Here is a 22450-nt window from a genome sequence, read left to right on the forward strand (position 1 = left end):
TATTCGCACGCATTATAGAATCCGAATACATACGTATGTGTATGGGTTTCAATTAGTTGTATGGGTTTTACGCGTGTATAATAATTGATCGCTTAAAGTACTTATTGTCAATTGTAATTTACGATTTTAAGCGACATAACTCAAAACGAGGCTCTAAAATAAGTTTACTCAAAAAATAGTAGGTCTAAAAGGAAGTAATTATTTGTTTTCTTATTTTAAGTTTTTTGCTGGTTAGAAAACAGACAAATCTATAGGTGCGTTTTTGAAGAAAAAAAGTAAACTTAAAATATCTCACACACAGATAGAAAACAATTTCAAATTCTTGCAAAGCTTATAGTAAATAAGTATAGTACAAGGTGTTCGCATAAGGTAACAAAAAATTTCGGCGATTATTTTTTAATCAATTTCCATCAAAAAGTTGTATGGGTGAGAGGGGGAGCTATACTAGTTTTCGAGATACAGACTGTAGGTAACAATAAATGAAAAGGTAACAAATTTTTCCTGCATATAAATAAAACCTTACTTTGAAACCATGCAAAACAAAAATGAAGTTTCACGAAAATTTGTGTTAATATTTTTTTATTTTGTTTTTTTGATGCGTTACAATAAGAGATAAAAGTAAACTTATATAAATGGTTAAGTTAAGTTAACGCTAGCGGTAAATATCATGCCATCAAAAAATATAATTATTTTTCTTAGCTCACTTGCTAACTGTTCATTATGTTAATTCTTCTTTTAATTTTTTTTCTCATCCTAAATGTATGCAATAGATCTTTATATATATTGGACATTTTCATTTTTTGAAGGAAAAAGTACTAGTAAAGTTCTTTAACCATGGGCTTTAATCATCTGTATTTATTAAATAATATTGCACATATTAACTACCTGACCATTGGTGCGGTGGTTATTGCACAGGTCCTTTTACCGAAGGGTCTTGGGTTCAAAGCCAGGTCAGGCCGCGTTTCGAAAATAACACAGGCAAAAAATGTTTCTATGAGATATTACACGAGTAATGAGATATTACACGACAAATACACTTAGAATTGTATTTAAAAATTTCTGTAACTTAAGACCGTGAGTCAAAATCTCAAGAAATATGCCATGTTATGAAACGCGTATTTTGCTAAATTTTTTAAATAAAGGCAATTTATAGTTTATAACGTAAGTATAATGGGTAATTTGTAACTCCTCTATAGTAATCCATTTATTTATGTGGGAGTTATAATATGAAGTTAAAACTTCTTTTTCCATACTTCAATATAAATACATTTATTTGTATAATATGTATGTACGGATCTACATATACTTTTAATTGCTTTAAACACCAAAAATTCGTCTCGATCCATTTAAAGGCAAAATTTATCAGTGAGAGTGGAAGTGTACTTATGTAAAAAAAATTTATTGCAAATTAAATCTAAAAACTATACAGGAAAAACAATATTATGATGAAATTTTTACGCCTAGATAAGAGTATAGAAATGTTACTTTAAAAAATATTAACGATGTTAGCAATAAAGTAAACTCTCGCTTATGTCTCGATTATTGTTAAAAATTTACGACATTTGAGTATGGAGTTTAGAGAAAATTCACGATTTTTAAATATGGGAGTCGAGAAATTTCAGGATTTTTTAGCGATTCAAAAGATTGAGTGCTCTTATATTTAACTTTAATGGGATCTAAATGAGATTTAAGGTACTTAATACGAGAAAATGGTACTTGAAATATTCAAACAAGGAGCGAAATACATTGTATCGAATATTTCTATAATCAAGGTGATTTAAGAGGAGAGATAACAATATGAAAATATTGCCGTATAAATCATTTTGAAATATAATATTCAAAAATGTGGGTTAGCATACATAAATAAATTTTTTAAAAAAAGAAAAGCTTTAAGCATGAACAAAACATTAATTTTATGGAAATACATGTATGTACGGTATATTTGTATTAAAATTTAAAAATTTGTCGTCCGTTAAGCCATTATATAGGGTTTTGCCTCTAGTGTCCTATTATAAGATTTTCTGAAAAAAATTTTATATAACGTAACAAAAGCACGTTTTTCTTTTGCACTTTATATTTTTAGAAACACAAACCGAGAAATAAATAATATTCAAAAATTATCTCACATATTTTTAGTTCGAAAATCTAAAGAAGCTTAAATAAATGTCAGCTTTTATCAAAACAATCGAATGTGTTGTGGCATCTGAAAATTAATGCTTCATTTGTTATTGTTTTGAGCATTATGTTTCGTCAGCAAGCTTTAAAAAAATATACATACGAATTTATGTACGTATGTAGTTAAAATTTTATTTTTATTGTTCAAGCGAAAAACTGTAAAGTGCTAAATTCTAATACATTCATATGTACATATATGTATTTGAATAAAATTATTATTTTGTTGTTGCTTAAACCTTTTCTTTATTTGAAAAATTTATTTCTGTATGTTCACCCGCAGTTTTAAATAAATAGGTATACATTCATAATGATGTATGTTTGTGTTTAAAATTTTATTTCTAATTTCTTGAACAAAAAAATTTAAAATATTAAATTCTAATACATTCATGTACATACATATATTTGAATAAAAATATTATTTGATTTATGCCCAAACCTTTTCCTTATTTGAAAAATTTATTTCTGTATATTACCCCCCTGATTTAATAATTATGTTTTTGTATTAGTTTTTAAATAAAACAAATTAGATGCTTATTCTAAGACTGGTTTATTATGACTGATTTTTATATTTAATATAAAAATATATGCATATGTTCTATATACAGTACAATTGAATATAAAGTACAGCAATGCTATTTAATATAAGGTGTGATTCACACTATTAAACATTAGGGGTGTTTTACATATAATTCATTAACATAATACATCTCCCCTTTTTTAAATTTAAATTTATATTTAAAAATACTAAATTTTATTTTAAAATAAATTTCAATTTCAAAACTATACATAATAAATTTTAATTTATTGATTATATCTATTAATCCAATTTACTTATTATAAAAAATTATCAAAAATATTTAACTAAGTTGGTATTCAAATTTCAATTTAAATTTCAATTTCTGCAACTTTTCATTAAAGACTATTTTGGAATAGAAATTCATTATATATAAAAATATTTATTCATCGTTATAATTTACATTATACATGTATATGTACATTATATACATACATATATGTATTTTATTTAATTTATCAAAATTCAATGTTTTTACATTTTAATTGTTACGTTTTCTTATAAAATTCGAATTTCTTCTAAAAATTTTATCATTAAATTGAATCCAATATGAACGTGGTGATTTATCTTTGCTTTTTATTGTAGCAGGTACCCATTCATTATTATTTCTAATATATACTTCTTGCCCTTCAAAAAAATGATTTTTATATTTTACATTCCTATCATAATACATTTTATTTCTTTTATTATTATTATCAATTGTTTTAATAACGTTATTATTTTTATTATTATAATTCTTAAAAAAAATTTGTTTACCAGGTAGCAAAGTTCTGGTTTTTCTACCCATTAAAATTTCAACTGGCGACAAACAAGAGCCCTTAATAGGTGTATTCCGATATTCGAGTAATGAAAGCCATAAATCATTGTTTGATTCCTTCGTTTTTTTTAAAAGTCTTTTAGAAATACCTACCATTTTTTCAGCAAATCCATTCGATTTTGGGTACAATGGACTACTCGTGATAATTTTAAAATCATATTTCTTTGCAAACTCCTTAAACAAGTATGAATTGAAAGGCATATTATCTGCTATTACAATATTGGGAATACCGTGATATGAAAACACTACCTTCAATTTCTCAATAATAGTTCTAGCTGTTTTATTATACAATGGTATAATATCCAAATATTTTGAGTAGTAGTCTCCTATAATTAAAAACGACTTAGCATTTAATTCCATAATATCTAATCCTATTTTACTAAATGGCATTTCAGGTATATCATGATTGATTAAAGGCTCCCTGGGTTCCGAATATTTGTATTTTTCACAAATGTTGCACTTATGAATTAACTCTTCAATTTCTAAATTCATGGTTGGCCAATATACAATAGATCTAGCTCTACTTTTAGTTTTTTCAACACCCAGATGTGGTAAATGTAATTGATATAATACGTCATCTCTTAAAGATTTGGGTACAAAAATACGGTCGTTCAAAAATATTAATCCATCAACTACAAAAAGATCATTTCTATTTTTCCAAAAAGGTTTCAGTTTTTCACATAATAATTCTTTTCTTACAGGCCAACCATCATTAATTGTTTTAAATAAATCCTTTAAAATTTCATCATTTAAAGTCTCATCCTGAAAAATTTTTTTCTTTTCATCACTTACATTTATTGTGTGTATCATATCAGACAGACCATTCATTTCTTCACATTCTTGCTTTTCCGTTTTAAAATTTCTTGATAAAAAATCGGCTATAAACATATATTTGCCTGGGCAGTATCTAAAATTTAAATTGTATTTTTCTAATTTAAGTTTAAGCCTTTGCAATCTAGGGGAAGGTATGCTATAATATTTTTTCGCCATAATTCCTAATAAGGGTTTATGGTCCGTAATGATCTCAATTTTTCTACCATAAATATAATTGTGAAACTTTTTACATGCATAAACTACCGCCAGAAATTCCTTATCAATTTGGGGATAATTAATTTCAGTTTCAGTCATGCTTCTGGATGCAAAACAAACTGGTCTTCCTTTTTGCATTAGACATGCACCCAATCCACTCCTCGATGCATCAGTCTGAATAGAAATAGGTTCAGTAAAATCAAAATGTTTCAGAGTGGGCGAATCTTTAATTAATAATTTTATTCTATTTAAACATTCAATTTCAATTTTATCCCATCTAAATAAAACACCATTCTTTAAAAGAGCTCTAAGGGGTGCTGATACTTCAGCCAAGTTAGGTATAAAACTACCCATATAATTAATAAAGCCCATTAATTTCTGTAAGTCCTTTTTATTTTTTGGATTTTCTAAATTTTCAATTGCTTGCATCCTATTCATGTCACATGCTACCCCACATTCATTTATTTTATGGCCAAGAAAGTAAATTTCATTTTTTCTATACTGTAACTTATCTTTGTTAAATTTAACATTAAGTCCTCTAGCTCTGTCCATTACTAATTTAACAGTTTCATCATGTTCCCTTTCATTACTTGCAGCTATACAAAGGTCATCAATATAAACGATTACATTTGGAATGTCGCCAAAATTCTGTTCATTCAATTTTTGGAATGCCTCAGGTGCAATTTTTAATCCAAAAGGCAGTTTAGTAAACCTATAAAGCCCAAATGGCGTACTAAAAGTACATAATGACTTAGAATATTCATTTAATTCAATTTGGTAGAACCCTTCCCTGCAATCAAATACCGAAAATAATTTTTTATTACAAAATTTCAATTTAATATCTTCAAATGAAGGAATTTCATAATACCTTTCCTTAATATTTTTATTAAGATCCTGAGGATCCAAACATAATCTAATTTTACCATTAGGTTTTTCAATTATAACGAGATTTGAAACCCAATCAGATGAAGTTTCAACCTTCTCTATCGCTTTTTTATTACATAACCGCTCTAACTCATCTTTTAAGGGTTTTCTTAGCATTTGTGGTATACGTCTAGCTGGTCTAGCCACAGGTATAGCACCACTTTTTAAATCAATTGAGAAATTTTTTATAAAACATCCACTACCCTCAAAAACATCATTATATTTCGCAAGTAAATCATTTATATTTTCTAAATTTAGATGGTCAATGCGCTTTATTAATTTTAATTTTGAACAAGCATTCAAACCCAAAATCGGAATGCAACTATCACTATCAACAATATAAAATTTTAATATTGTGCTAATATTTTTATGTACAACATTTAAATAAGTTATACCTAACGTCTCAATATTTGAACCATTATAAGCTTTTAATTTTATATCTTATTTTATATTTTAATTTTTTTACTTGTGACTTGATGCATGCAGGTTGACTTATTTTCAACTTTTACAATTCCCATGCACGTGGTAAAATTTTATATGCTAATCATGTATAATAAACTGCTTTTTCTTTTTTTTTTAAATTTAAAAATTCCTAATTTTCAGTCGTAATATTGTAAATATTTTATTAATGTACATATAACTAAACTTTAATATTGGACTTTTTTATGTAATATAATTAATAATCGCATTATAATACATGTGGCTCGGCTGCGCCATGTATTAGTTTTTAAATAAAACAAATTAGATGCTTATTCTAAGACTGGTTTATTATGACTGATTTTTATATTTAATATAAAAATATATGCATATGTTCTATATACAGTACAATTGAATATAAAGTACAGCAATGCTATTTAATATAAGGTGTGATTCACACTATTAAACATTAGGGGTGTTTTACATATAATTCATTAACATAATACAGTTTTTCTATATGCCAAACTACAGTTTTGAATATTATTCAATTCATATAGAAAGCTTAAAAAAACTTAGTTAGGAAGCTATAAAAAAAATATACATACATATTTATATACTTAACTATTATAACAATATTTTTTTGGAAATTTTCTTTAAACTTTTTATAATAATATTTATATGTTATATATTTAAAAAAAAATAAAACAAAAAAATTAAACAAAACAAAAAAAAAATTTAAAATAATCCAAAAAAAAAGAAAAATACGACAACATCCAGGCAAGCATCGATCAATCTGGCCTTCAAACCTTCTGGCTATCAGACTACCACGCTACGCACTAGGCTACGCAGTACCTTGAATTTCCCTTTATAATTTTATATTTTATTTATTTTTCGTATGACTCTTCAAAAACCATCCTATTTTACATTATATATATATAGCTTCTTCTCAGATACCAAAAAGTACGGGTACTTCTAGAAGGACTAGAGACATGGGACAAAAGGCATTACATAGGGTTTTGCCTCCAGGATCCCAGAAAAATCTTACATTAGAACTTTTTAGCCCCAAAATAGCTCTTTTTTAAGATTTTCTGAAAAAATTTTTGTATAGCAAAAGCACGCCTTTATTTTACCTTATATTATCAGAAACACAAATCAAAAAAATCAAATAATATTTGAAAATATAATGATCTTAATATTTTTAAGGACGATAAATCGGAATAAGCTTTTTAGCCTTAATTCGAAAACATCAGATGTTTAGTGATATCTACATAAATTTTAATGCTTCATTTGTAATTGTTCGAACGAAATATTCTAAAATGTCAAATTTCAATATTTAATAAATTTTTTTCCTAAATCTTTCCTTTATTTAAAAAAATAATTAATTTTATATGTTTACCTATGGTTTTGAATACTCTGTCTCGCTAGGAAGAAATAAACATGCGTACATATGTATGTATGTATGCATATTTTTTAAAGCTTTCTATGCATTTTTGTATGTACTTGAAAATTTTTCCGAATTTTTGCTAAACTTTTACAATAATATTATTATCAGCTGTTGTACATTTAAATATGCATATTTTTTTTGTTTTCAAATAAAAAAAAATTTAAGAAAATAAAATAAAAAAAAAACTTACAAATTAAACAAAAAAAAAATACATTCCGCACAGGACCAGGCATCAATCTTAATAATTTTGTTTATAAGATTGCCACTTTAACTACTGAGCTACGCACTACCTTGAATTTACATTTCTAATTCTTTCTTTTATTCATATTCTGTATAACTCTTCAAAAATCATCGTATTTTACGTCTGTTTTTTTATTAACATTAGGTTAAATAAGATCTCCAACGCTTGCAGAAGAAATCACATATAAAAAGAAAACGAAAAAAATGTACATATGTATAATACAATGTATGTATAATATCGTATTTGTATTGTATATTTGTATAAAATGTATACCGATTTTCTGCACAACATCATTATGTTTCGTTTTATTTTCAATAGGCTTTAGCTTTCTGCGCGGCATAAGTGATTACATTTGCATGTACATACATTGTATAATAAATTATTCTCTATATTGTTATTCATTGTTATGACGTTATATGTTATAATGTAGTAACACATTTTCTGCAAACTAAATTAAAACAGCAAAGACATTTGTGCATGAATTATGAAATGAATACTTAAAGAAAAGAGTAAAGTCAAATATTTCTGTTACCCTTTTTATTGTTGTTCTTATTTATTAATTTAAATAGCCAAATATTTATGTGATTTGTGTTTATGATACATGTTTATACGTACATGTGTTTTCTGATTAACATTCAATTCGTTTGCAGAATTGGTGAACTTAAAATTTTTAACCATTCTCGTGTACACTCATATAAAACGAGGCGAGAGAAAACAACAACAAAAATTCAACACGTTCATTGTGTTCACATATAAAGTGAACACAAACTTATAATTTTTGCCATGAACAGAATTCCGTCATGTTGAATATTTTTTTGTTTTTGTTTTTTTGGTATAAGCCTGAGAAGTACGATATTATAATATGTTATTAAGATTTAAGTTGAAATAAAAAAAAAAACACATAAATATTGAGGAATAATATTTCGCGTTTTATTCGTCAACATAATTATAAAAATTTCTAATCATTATAAACATTTATTGTACTGGGATCATTTAATTTTGTTGTTAACATTCAACATTATATATATAGCTACTTCCGAGGTGTGGAAAAGTACGAGTACTTCTAGAGACTGGGAAAAACGGCATTATTTAGGGTTTTGCGAGTAGGGTTCAAGAAAAATTTGACATTGGAACTTTTTAGCCCGGAAATAGCATTGTTTTTAAGATTTTCAGGGAAAATTTTTGTATAGCAACAGCACGTCTTTCTTTTATACTTTATGTTTTCAGAAACACAAAACAAAAAATTAAATAGTACTAGAAAGTATAAAGATATCACATATTTTTAGGATGGGTCGAAATTGGCTTACATAAATGTCATGTTTTTTCAAAGGTATAACATGTTTTGTGGCATCTGAATATTAATGCTTCATTTGTTATTGTTTTGAATATTATGTTTCGTCAGGAAGCTTTAAGAAAAAACCATATACAATTTCTGTACGTACGTACTTAAAATTTTAAATTATTTTCAAAAAACATTTAGGGGTGGAAACTCACTGATATTGATTTTTATAGGGCTTTTTTATTTTCATTTTAAATAAGAACAAAAAAAAATAAAATTATCAATAAAAAAAAAAATTCATCTAACAAATCGCATTTTTCAGGGTTTGAACCCGAGACCTCTTACATTGAAATCGTATGCTAAACGCATTACTCTAATTATTATTAGTATTACCTACACATTCACACATTTTATTCGCACGCATTATAGAATCCGAATACATACGTATGTGTATGGGTTTCAATTAGTTGTATGGGTTTTACGCGTGTATAATAATTGATCGCTTAAAGTACTTATTGTCAATTGTAATTTACGATTTTAAGCGACATAACTCAAAACGAGGCTCTAAAATAAGTTTACTCAAAAAATAGTAGGTCTAAAAGGAAGTAATTATTTGTTTTCTTATTTTAAGTTTTTTGCTGGTTAGAAAACAGACAAATCTATAGGTGCGTTTTTGAAGAAAAAAAGTAAACTTAAAATATCTCACACACAGATAGAAAACAATTTCAAATTCTTGCAAAGCTTATAGTAAATAAGTATAGTACAAGGTGTTCGCATAAGGTAACAAAAAATTTCAGCGATTATTTTTTAATCAATTTCCATCAAAAAGTTGTATGGGTGAGAGGGGGAGCTATACTAGCTTTCGAGATACAGACTGTAGGTAACAATAAATGAAAAGGTAACAAATTTTTCCTGCATATAAATAAAACCTTACTTTGAAACCATGCAAAACAAAAATGAAGTTTCACGAAAATTTGTGTTAATATTTTTTTATTTTGTTTTTTTGATGCGTTACAATAAGAGATAAAAGTAAACTTATATAAATGGTTAAGTTAAGTTAACGCTAGCGGTAAATATCATGCCATCAAAAAATATAATTATTTTTCTTAGCTCACTTGCTAACTGTTCATTATGTTAATTCTTCTTTTAATTTTTTTTCTCATCCTAAATGTATGCAATAGATCTTTATATATATATTGGACATTTTCATTTTTTGAAGGAAAAAGTACTAGTAAAGTTCTTTAACCATGGGCTTTAATCATCTGTATTTATTAAATAATATTGCACATATTAACTACCTGACCATTGGTGCGGTGGTTATTGCACAGGTCCTTTTACCGAAGGGTCTTGGGTTCAAAGCCAGGTCAGGCCGTTTCGAAAATAACACAGGCAAAAAATGTTTCTATGAGATATTACACGAGTAATGAGATATTACACGACAAATACACTTAGAATTGTATTTAAAAATTTCTGTAACTTAAGACCGTGAGTCAAAATCTCAAGAAATATGCCATGTTATGAAACGCGTATTTTGCTAAATTTTTTAAATAAAGGCAATTTATAGTTTATAACGTAAGTATAATGGGTAATTTGTAACTCCTCTATAGTAATCCATTTATTTATGTGGGAGTTATAATATGAAGTTAAAACTTCTTTTTCCATACTTCAATATAAATACATTTATTTGTATAATATGTATGTACGGATCTACATATACTTTTAATTGCTTTAAACACCAAAAATTCGTCTCGATCCATTTAAAGGCAAAATTTATCAGTGAGAGTGGAAGTGTACTTATGTAAAATTTATTGCAAATTAAATCTAAAAACTATACAGGAAAAACAATATTATGATGAAATTTTTACGCCTAGATAAGAGTATAGGAATGGTACAACAATTATGTTTATGTTATTCAATTTTTGTTGATTTTTATGTCAACTAAATGAATTTAAAAAAAAAGCTTAAATTATAAAATATGAAAAATTAAATGGCTGGTACCTTCTTTTTCAACAGAAATTGATCAAAGAATAATCTCTGAAATTATGTGCCACCTTATGCAACACACCCTGTATATGCAACGTGTGTGGCGATAATCATCACGTGCAGTGGAAAGGTATTTATTTTTAAAATCGACAAATTCTATTACCAGATTAGTATCCTAAAAAAAATACAGTGTTCATATTATACAGTTAAGAAAAAACGAAAAAAAAACAATAAAAACCACATTATTTTTAGTTCTTTAAATTCATCATACGTGTCCTTAAACACTTGTATATGTATGTTTACATTATTATCCTTGTAAAAATATATTTTATACATATTGTAAATAACCGTTTACTATAATATATTATAGTATCTTTGTTATAATGTTGCAAATTGTTACTTTAAAAAATATTAACGATGATAGCAATAAAGTAAACTCTCGCTTATGTCTCGATGATTGTTGAAAATTTACGAGATTTGAGTATGGAGTTTAGAGAAAATTGACGATTTTTAGGCATGAGGAGTCGAGAAATTTCAGGATTTTTAAGCGATTCAAAAGATTGAGTGCTCTTATAATTAACTCTAATGGGATCTAAATGAGATTTAAGGTACTTAATACGAGAAAATGGAACTACAAATTTTCAAACATGGAGCGACAATCAAGGTGATTTTAGTTGAGAGGTAACTGTATTTATGAAAATATTGCCGTATAAATGATTTTGAAAAATAAAATATAAAGGAGAAATATTTTAACAGGTAGCTATAAAATTTAAAACCTCAATCATTCACTCGTTTTTTACAAATTTAAAAATTTTTTTTTTCTTTTAAAAACAATGAAGGAATGTTGTAATCATAAATTTTTAAACAACTGTTGCTCTATTTTTTACTTATTATAATTTTTTTTAATTTCTTTTTATACTCTGCCCCTTCGTCAAGGGTAGATTAACTTTGGTATGGAGTTTGTAATTTCTTGAAGGAGTCATCTGCTGTATGGACATATATATATATATTCTTGCTCAGCGTAAAACTCTGCGTTGATTTAGACGTGTCCGTCCGTCAATTCGTCCGATCGCGCAATAACTCAAAAACAAATAATGCTATCCAGGCCAAACTTTCACAAGTTGTTTCTTTTGTGCCAAGGGCGAACGCTATTGTAATTGGACAACGGGTTCGGGTAGATGCCATAAAACTCAATGAGTTTATTTTAAATATTTCAAAAACCAAACCAAATATGAAGTTTTGTATACGTGTGTTCAATTATATTCTACACACGCTCTAAAAATTTTAATGGAATGGCTGCACCGGTTCTGGTGGCTGCTATAAACTCCAAAAGCAAATCTTTTATATTCATAAAAATAATAAAATAAAATTTCATGGAACTTGTCGTGTGTTTACTTATAGGCAAGATATATTTTTGAAGTTGACAGGTCCGAGTAGCTCCCATACAAGTCTAACAGCTTATTTTAAATATTTAGAATAATAATATTGTCAGATTCATGAAACTTGGCAGTCGTGTGTCCAATTATAGGTCAGACATATCCATGAAACTTCTATAGAATGGTTCCACAGGTTCGAGTAATTGCTATATAATTATGAAAGATGCAGGGCATAGTTTAATCGTTTTATATCGACTGCAACATTTTTACTTGTTTTTTATTCTGAACAATTTTTGTATTCATTTCTCACTCAGATGTTTAAACATTGAAAGTGATAATATTTATTTTATTCATTTAAATAGGAACCAGCTTTCCACTTGAATACAACTGTATCTAATAGGTTACATTTTTGCTTTAAATTTAGCTTGGATACAATGATACTCAAATCTGCTAAAATGGCGCAATTGGCTACTTTTTAAAATATTTCTAAAATATGGATACTTTTCTTTCTTAAACACTAAATAAATATCACAAAACAGTTAAAGTGCTGCTAATATTAAATCGGGAAATTACTTTATTTAAAAAAAGTGTCATTTTCATGCTTCGTATTTTTTCTGACCTTAACTTTAACAATTAAAATGCAATAGAAGTTGTACGTTATTTCTTAAAAAGTTTTCTATGAATAATAAAACTCACATTGCAAAATAAAGTAAATTAATATTAATCAAGAGTTAATTTGTACAAATTAAGACGACTTAGTGTAATAATTCTACTTTACAAGACTGGATACATTTTTTCTTGAAATCGGATACATTTTGTTTTTACTAAGTGGGAATACTGTTAGGAACCCAAAAAAAAATTTTTTTACATAATTCTATATTTATAAACAAGCTGTTCAAGACTCAATGATACACAGTTGAAACAGGGCGCTAGTATGAATAGTATGTAGTACCAACGAAAAATATATTTGGTAAAAATATGTCCATGCTACTTGCAAACCTATTTTTATCAACTTTTAATGGAATTATATTTTGAATTTATAACATTATTTATAAGTTTTTGTATATACATTGCCACAGGTTTTTAATATAGAAACTTTAAATTTCTAACATTGAGAGAATGTGATATCAAAACTTCATTCAAATTACATTGAAATTTAAATGACAATGGAATTTTCAACTAAAACGAGAAGAAATCACTTTGACACCCAGAAAACCAAGAGCTATGTAGGAAAGAGGGATCAAACACAAGATGGGTTAAGACAAAAGATTAATTAGCATTGAACAGAAGAGATCTTATTACTGTTAGTTGAATATTTTAACGAAACTGGACATTTTAACGAAACGTTTTTTTGGGAAAGCACCAATTAATTGCTTTACCGAAGCTTTCGGGGCTAATTTTTTCGAATCACTTAAAATGATCTACCAAAGAAGAGCGTAACGGGGGAATGTTTTCTTTTAGTTATATCAAGAAATTTTTTAATCATAAACATGGAATAAGCAAAATCATAAAAATATACGAATATTTATATTTGGCGGTTTTCGATAGACAGAATTGATGAATACTGGCATTGAAAAGGAGGGGGAGTTTTTTTTTTTGTAATGAAACAGAATAAAATTTAAAAATATGTAAGCGTACAAAATTCTATATGCATAAATATATTTAAATTTCCTTTTTTTTTTAAATATATACAGGGTGTCTCGTATAAAAGTGTGCTGCTATACGCCATTGTATATAGGTCCTCATGAGTAGACAAAACTTTTCCATGGGGACCATGTGTGAACATGTTGTGAAGCTCAACAGGTTCGGAGTTACAACGGTTTAAAGTCAATTTCGATTAATTTTCTTCCTTTTTGAAATTTTAAGTATAACTCCGCGACTGTAAGACAGGGTCATTATAAATTATGATCATGAAACTTTAAAATAAGGGTTTTATTATGAATACCTACGACAGTTATAATCTGTTCAGATTTCGGAGTCACATGACTTTAAAGTTAAAAAAATTTGATGACGAAACATGAGAGCTTCCTCCAATTTTGGCACAGGTGGCAATCTTAAAAGCTGAGCTTCAATTTGATGCAAGAATCATCACGATACCTGATTTGGTTTAGGAGATATTGAGAAAAATAGAGTACAACAAATTTTAGTTTATACCAAATTTTTTTCATCCATGATTTAGAAAAATCTACAACAAACGTTCAAAATGGTACCTCTATTCTGTTATGCAAACGTTCAATTTAAATCGCTTACAAAGCAAATAGTTTTTTACTACATGGATTGGAAGAGAGTCAACAGTCCAATGATTAGTGAGAAAGATCGGCTTCGAACCTTTCCTCCCTCGGGCTCAGAGTTTTCTCCGAGCGGCAATTGGAAAAATTCGTTTATCAAAACAGTAATGAAATTAAAACTGGCTTACAGAGCTGTATCAATGAGAGACGCCATATGATATTCTTGGACCATTAATTTTTGCAAATGTGAGGGAAACTCGGTTGTTAAGTTGAACATTTGCATAACAAAAGAGAGACACCATTTTGAACGATTGTTATACATTTTTCTAAATCATTGAAGAAAAAATTTGGTGTAAAATAACATTTACAGTACTTTATTTTTTTCTCAACAACTCCTAAACCAGAACAATTACGGATATAAAACGTATACCAAATTAAAGATTGGTAGACAAGGTTGCCAACTTTGCTAAAATTAAAAAAGGGTCCCATGTTACGTCACCTAGAAAATGAACTTTTCTTAAAAATGATATCATTTGATTAGTTAAAGTCATTTCATTCTGAAATCTGAACAGATTATAACTAAAGCTGATATTCATAAGAAGACACTTATTCTGAGGTTTCCAAATCATATTTAATAATCCGCCTGCCTTACAAAAGCTTAAATATAATGTACTTGTAAATAAAGCTAATAGATTCAATTTCAATAATTAAAAATTTTTCCATTTACGAACTATTTAAATTTTAATATACGAGTAGTATCAGTGAGTTAGCATTGAGTTATACTTGAAATTTCAAAAACTAAAATATCAGTCAAAATTGACTTTGAAGCCCCTGCAACTTTGAACCTGTTGAGCTGTGAACATGGTCTTCATACAAAAGTTTTGTCTACTCATGAGAACCTATACAATGGTATATGGCAGTGCACTTTAATACGAGACACCCTGTATAAACAGAATCATTAAATTTTGTGCATATATGTAAACAACATATATATGTAAACATATATTATATACATATATAGAAACAATATTGTGATTAAGTCAGATCACCTTAAATTGCAACGTAAAAATAATTGTCCATTATTAAAAACCCTATAGGCAATAACGTGATGAAAAAGTAATCGCTAACTAAGAAAAATATGTAACAAATACAACACAAAAGAAAAATGAAAAAGAACAAAGAAAAAACAAAAATAATAATAATAAAATTTTTAATAGTAAAAAGTTAAGTTAAAAAAAAAAATATTTTAAAAGAAAAAAAAAACGCGCAAAAATAAAATGTAATGAAGGAGTCGAAGAGAAGCAAAAACCAGAAAAAAATTCAACTCTATTCCACTGACTTGTCCTTAAAAAATTTGATTTAATTTCATGTGAAGAAAGAAAACTGGCACCACAATAGACCTCTGTATATCTCATTAGTATAATCTACAATATTCAAAGAAGGCAAAACTAAATATTTGAATTCTAGAAAAATACATTGGAAAATGGTGACGGGAAAGAGGTGTTTCTATTATATGAAAAATTTTCCTTAAAAAAGTTTTGTCATTTCCATTTTTTTCACTTTTCAAAGAATTTATATCTGGCCAAAATATTTTGCATATATTTCCTAAGTATTTGATTTTCAGTATTAATCAAGTTTTAACATAATTTTGTGCATTCATTTGATTATTAAAGTCTTAGTCAGGTCCTTTCTCTTGATTTACTGTAATTATATACTACTCGTATCTATTTAGTTGAATTGCATAAACTTTTTCTATTGGCAAATTATTGCTATTGAATATTTTAAAATTAATACATTCAATTGAAATTATTTTCGAAAATAATTATAAATTTTCTTTTGATCAATTATTGTGATTGAGTGTTATCGAAAATATAATTTATTCGAAAATAAAAATTATTTTCGAAAATAATCATAAATATTAAGGCCCTCTAGTTCATCCGCAAGAGTGTTTCTTGGGTTAGTTTTGTAGGGCATACAAAGAGGGGGTGGGTGGTCATAATAGACCCTCATGCGCGGCTGCAATACACTATTATTTCAGTTGTACAAATCTAAATTCTTAAATATCTAACGCTCATATTAGATATTTTGCCTAATTTTGCTAAAAAAGCAAAAAATTTATTTTCTAAGTTTCTCCCTTAAGTCTTTTGATTTATTTTCAAAAAAAATTTTTCCTTCAAACATTTGCCATTTTCGTTTTTCAACTTTAAACTTTAAAAATTTTTTTAATAAACTCTTCTCTTGTGTTTCATTTAATATAAGAGAAATAAAACAGAAAAAAAAAACTTGCTGATTCAGACCTCATATAATAATATTTAAAATATTATTTTCTTTTCTTTTTTTTTGCATGAATTCTAGAATTATTATAGCGTATAGATAGGAAAAAAATTTAAAAAAAAAAAAATATATAAGATTTTTGTACTTTACTTGCTTTATAGCAATTTTTTTGTTCAATCTGAATTAAAAATGTTATTGTTAAAACATTTTTTTTTTTTTTTGTTAAATATTTAATTTTATTTCTCACGTTTATAATCGAGATTTTGTTGTAAAATGTGCACTGTACTTTTATAAATTTACTTTTGAATTCAAAGCATAAACAAATGAAAATTTTGTAAATTCTGTGGAAATTGCGATTTATATATTATAAAATTAATAGATTTAATTTTAATTATTAAAAATTTTTCCATTTACGAACAATTTAAATTTTGATATACGAGTAGCATCAGCACAAATCGCATTTCAATATTGATCATCATAGAACTTAATATTAGCAAGATCAAAAATATATTTTTTTATTATCTTTATTTTTAAAATTTAATAATTATATTTCGCTCATATAATTTAATATTAAAAACTGGAAAATAATAAAAACAATAATAATAATAACAATAATTTGATTATTCTTTAATAAAAGAAAAAAAATTAACAAAACAAAAAACAAGGATAACAAAAAAAAAATTGTTGTTTTTTTAATTCATAATAAAAAAGCATAAAATTATTTTTTGGCTTTATTAAATTTTTAGCCTGCATTATTTTGTTGTGGATAATTTTTTATAAGAATAAAAAATTCATATAGAAAATTTTTTATAACTCAATGAAAATAGTGTTTTAAAGATATTGAAATAAAGAAAAAATATTGTATAGGTTTTAAATTTTAATAAATTTTTATTTATTGTGTGCGCGCTATGTTTAAGTTTCCCCAGTATTTCTTAATTTAATAAATTAATTTGAATACAGTGTTTATAAGGCCTTTTCTGTACAAGGTATAAGAGCAACAATGCCTAACAAGCATCACTTTGTGCACAATATAGTTTCTTGCGGCAAGAAGACTGGTGTGAAGACAAGTTGGAATCGATATGAAATCGAAAATAAGCATATATAGAAAGGACCTATCTCCTTTCGATATATTCTTAAGTTCAATGTTAGTGGACTCTAGGCGTAGATTTTCATCTTGGGTCTCACTTTTTCCCGCTACTTGCGCATACCTTAGGAAATGTAAATGCTGGGAATTTTAATCGATGTTTGAAAAGTTTTCTAGCTGATTCGAATAACGGAGTCAAAAGTAATGTATAATTTAAAGTAAATTAAAATTTTTTAACTCTTTATATTAGTTTCATAAATATAACAATTTTTAATAATTCTATATTCGGTGAGAATAAGGAAAACAAGAATTTTAATATCTTTTGTTTTAAAAATTTTTTACTTTTCAACTTAAGGCATTCCGACTTGTAACCACTGAATATGTATATATTCATGTATTTACATACACGTATATTTCAGAGAAATTTGCAAAGAAGAAAGAAAAATAGAAGAGAATAATAATTCTGTAATATTATAGAAGAATGGAAAAGATAGAAACAATAGAGAATATGCAAAAAAGATAAAGAAGAAGTACAAAAAAAAAAACAAAAATTTTTTTTGGAAAATCCCTTAAGAGCATGTTAGTTATTGTACTTGTCTTTTTTTTTTTTCTTATATATCAATGTATGTATGTACAGGGTGTCTGAAAAGTGCCCGTACTTTCTTTAAATATTTTTACAGCTTAAAAATGCTACATGGATTGAGAAATCAATTGTGTTAACTTTGGTAAGAAGACGTTTATTAGACTAGCAATAACAATATTCAATAAAAAATTTACAATCAATGCTCAAAATTAGCTCCAGTTGCAGTAATACATGCACAGAGGCGTTTTGGAAAATTGTTGACAATTGTCGTGCACTGTTCGATGGTAATTTTATCATATAGTTCGATTATATAGTGACAGGATGGCTGCTACGAGGGCACTCCGATATGCTCCCTAACTCCTGGTAATATTCTATTGCATCATGGACAGTCATTTGTAACCAGTCGTCCCTACAATCTCAGCTGTATCTTTCATACCTGACCTGTGGAATTCTATCATAGTAATGCGTTTGTTATGGCGATTAACTTCTAGGCTAACAAAAAATAAAGACACAGTTAACAGGTACTATTTGGGGTAAAATTGCACGATGAATAAAAATAATGAAACCAATTTGGAAAAAAAAAAAACAGAATTATAACGAGAAAAATTAGTATTTCCAAAAGTACGGGAACTTTTCAGACACCCTATATGTATGTATGTATAATAAAAGAGCAAATACAAAAATATTTTAATCATTATTATTTTTTGGTTTTTTCTGTTTTTTGTTTTCTTTGCAACAATTTCATTTTTTACTTTGTGGTTATTTTTATATGGTTTTATACTTCAATTATTATTGTTGTTATCGCCGCACTGAATGGCCTTTAGAATAATTTACCTTTACATACATACAGATATATGTACGTATCTATAAAAAAGAGAAATATCTTATAAAAATATATTTTATATATATATAATGTGCCAGAGCCGAATTTAATTAGACACGTAGCCTACGGGCTATAAGTCTAAATATGGAAGTTAAGAGTTCTATTTTTAGTGAAATATTCCTTCGTTCCTTTTGGTGTTAAGAATCCAATCACTTGTTTCTCTCTGTTGTCTCTGGTCTGTTTCGTATACCACAACATTATCTTTGTTATATATTCGGTGACATTTAAAACTTTATTCTGCCTGCCTCTTTGCTTTGAGTTGTAAATTTAATTTTTTAATTCTTGGTGAAATTTTCCACTGTACGTGGAAACTTATACGTGAATCGAATATTGGTTTAGTTTTTTGATGCAATTAGGTTTTAGTTTTTATCTTTTAAAGAAATTTTGTTTTTATTACCTTTTTCAGATTTTCTATCTTTACAACCTGCTATAAGGTTTTATTTTCAATATACGCAATATGTAGGTGGGGAAATCTTGTTACTTCTGAGGTATTTTTGTAATTTTATAATGGCTGTATAATATAAGCCAGAAATACAAGTTATAAGGGGGGTGGAGGTCTTATTAAACGTAAGCTTATGTCGTTACTTCATGCCCAGGAGATTCTCTTAATTTTCAGGCCTCACTTTCGACCTTGTCGACATGGTTACACCTGCCAGACAACACAGAGTCATGGTATCCGCCGACAACGCTCCCAAGATCATTGGCCCTACTTCAGCCCCTTCACCACGGCAAGGTGGAATCCCATCAAAGAAGAAGTTAGGTACAAAGATCTACCTCTATCTTTCTATCAAATAAATTTCGAAGCTGATTACACTGACATACGAGTGAGGCTGTAAACATCTATTTAGTTAGATCCGGCACTGACTATACTATTTTATTAAATTTTTCCTTTTATTATTATATATGTATATGTGCAACACAATATGGAAAATTTTTGATTCTACAATGTAGGTATACTCGTATATGTATAGGAAATTTTCCAAGAATAGTATTTAAAATATAGTATATAAAAAAAAAAGAAAATTATTGGTATGTTAATGAAACACAACCTATTCATTTTTCCTTAAATATTTTTCTCTTTTGCCTATTTTTGTTTTTTGGTTTTTTTTTTCAAGTAAATTGCCTGAAGATTTCCTTTTTGTATGCAATGCAACAAAAAAGAATACAAGAATTTGGTGAATACAAATTTTTTATATTTTGTTTTTCTCTAGAGAAAGAGGATAACTAAATGTTTTTGCAATTTTCATAATAAAAACCCATATTTCAAGTTCAAATTACAACAAAATTTTGTTTTTAGATTCAAAATTGAGGGTTAAATATACTTAAAATACTTTAACTAAAATTTATTGAATTAATATTTTGGACAATTTATCCAAGTGACGGTGAACCGTTAAAACAGCCAACCGCAAAACTAATATTCATACTGCTTAGTGATAGAGTTGCCGTTCTCGCTCTGTCCTTTTCTGCAAAATTGTAGAATTTTACAATTAGGTTAAGAGTGCACAACGACCACGTATGAGGATCTATTGAGCCTGCCTGTGAGTCCAGGGTCCTACAACATCGACTCGACGTTCACCTCTCGACGAGGATTTCTTCTCGCTTCATCTCCTTAACATTTTGGTACAAAATATATACCTTATTTGGGCTGCGTAAAAATAAATGTAATTATCTTGGACATACTAAAATAATTTATAAGTATAAGGAAATTTAAAGAATAAAATCTAAGATTTTCTAATGATATATTTTTTTTTACCGAAGAATTTTTATAATAATAGTGCGAATATTATAGTGGTGTTAAAATATTTCAACCACATACACACAAACTGTATACGAAACGTACATTGTAATTGTAAATGCTCACTATGTGCACTATACCGTTGATTGAGACTTTCTTTAGAATTAAAAAAAGTATGTAACTAATTTTAAAAAAAATACTTTTGAATTTTGCAAAAGAGTATAAAGTATATAAGTAACAAAAAAAATTATAAATAGTGAAATAGCAAATGAAAAAAGTAAAAATTTACCTCTCGAGAAGAATAAAACAAGAACAAAAAAGTCCCCCTAAAGGAGAGTGTCTTTCTTTGTCTGGATTTCTTTTTTGTTGTTCTTCGGTTCCTTCATTTTCTTTTTTTACCGATCGCATTGTATACAATCAGGTAGGTTATGTAAAAGCACCAAATTTTCAACGTTGAGTTCTCGGTAGAAACGCACTTCTCCATAGTAGGGAAGCGTAATGAAACTACTTTTGGAGTGATCTGTATGTGCACAAATGTATCTCAAGTTCGGCTAAACCGATTTTGATTAAATCTTATATGTGAGTTTATTTCGCCTATGGCGCGGATTGATCAACTTTTGGTATATATCAGATCTCGGGAACTGGATCTTTTTGCGGTCCAATTTTACATTTTTGCATATATAGAGAGAAATAATCAACCAATTTCCTTGAAATTTAATATTCAACTTCGAGGTGCTAAAACAATGAATCTGTAAATTTTTTGGGAATGATAAGAGCACAGAAACCAAATTGAAGGCCGATTGTACATATTTTACCATATCCACAGAACGAATTCATGGAATTTCTTGAAATTTCATATTTGAGTTCTGGTTGTTACCGAAATTAACTGGTGAACTCTTTATAGGATTCGGATGGCACAAAGCCAAATTCTGCTTAAAGTCAAATTTACACATTTCTAGGCATATTATAGTTAAAAGCTTGCCAACTTCCTTGAAATTTAAAGAAATTTTTCAAAATGCATTTTCATGATCGTCTGCAAAACATTCACTAAACTAGCCAATATACATTACGGTCGGTTATGTGCTGATCACATCAGATTTTTTTTTTATTTTTTTAATTTTCTCTCTTTTTGGTACACATTTTTTTACTTTGCAAACTCTTATAATATTTTTTTTTGGCTAGCAGTTTAATAATTTTTTTCTATTTTTAATTTCTATTTTTTGGTCATGTATTCTTATACGAGTCAGTTTTAAAAAGTGTATACATAATCTTTATATTTAGGTACAAAATCTTTATATTTATATTAAAATGCACAATATTGAGTTAAAACATGGAGATAAATAAAAAAAACATAAAAGAGCCTAAAAATGAATTTGATATATGCATATTCACTTAAAAATATAT

The 22450-nt window shown here is 27.2% G+C and overlaps 1 protein-coding gene across 1 annotated transcript in view; it reads right to left on the minus strand.

Annotated features, from left to right (window-relative positions):
- The window catches only part of LOC129612139 (uncharacterized protein K02A2.6-like), a 179073-nt gene that overhangs the window by 135390 nt on the left and 21233 nt on the right, over window positions 1–22450 (minus strand). Inside the window, exons 2-4 of the mRNA XM_055525653.1 lie at window positions 5098–5944; window positions 4886–5025; window positions 3506–4819 (exon numbers count right to left, since the gene is read on the minus strand). Coding sequence (XP_055381628.1) covers window positions 3506–4819; window positions 4886–5025; window positions 5098–5944 — 2301 coding nt within the window. The remainder of the gene's footprint in view (window positions 1–3505; window positions 4820–4885; window positions 5026–5097; window positions 5945–22450) is intronic.

Source organism: Condylostylus longicornis, unplaced genomic scaffold (assembly GCF_029603195.1).
Source record: "Condylostylus longicornis isolate FDR11 unplaced genomic scaffold, ASM2960319v2 ptg000057l, whole genome shotgun sequence".
Lineage (NCBI taxonomy): Eukaryota > Metazoa > Arthropoda > Insecta > Diptera > Dolichopodidae > Condylostylus > Condylostylus longicornis.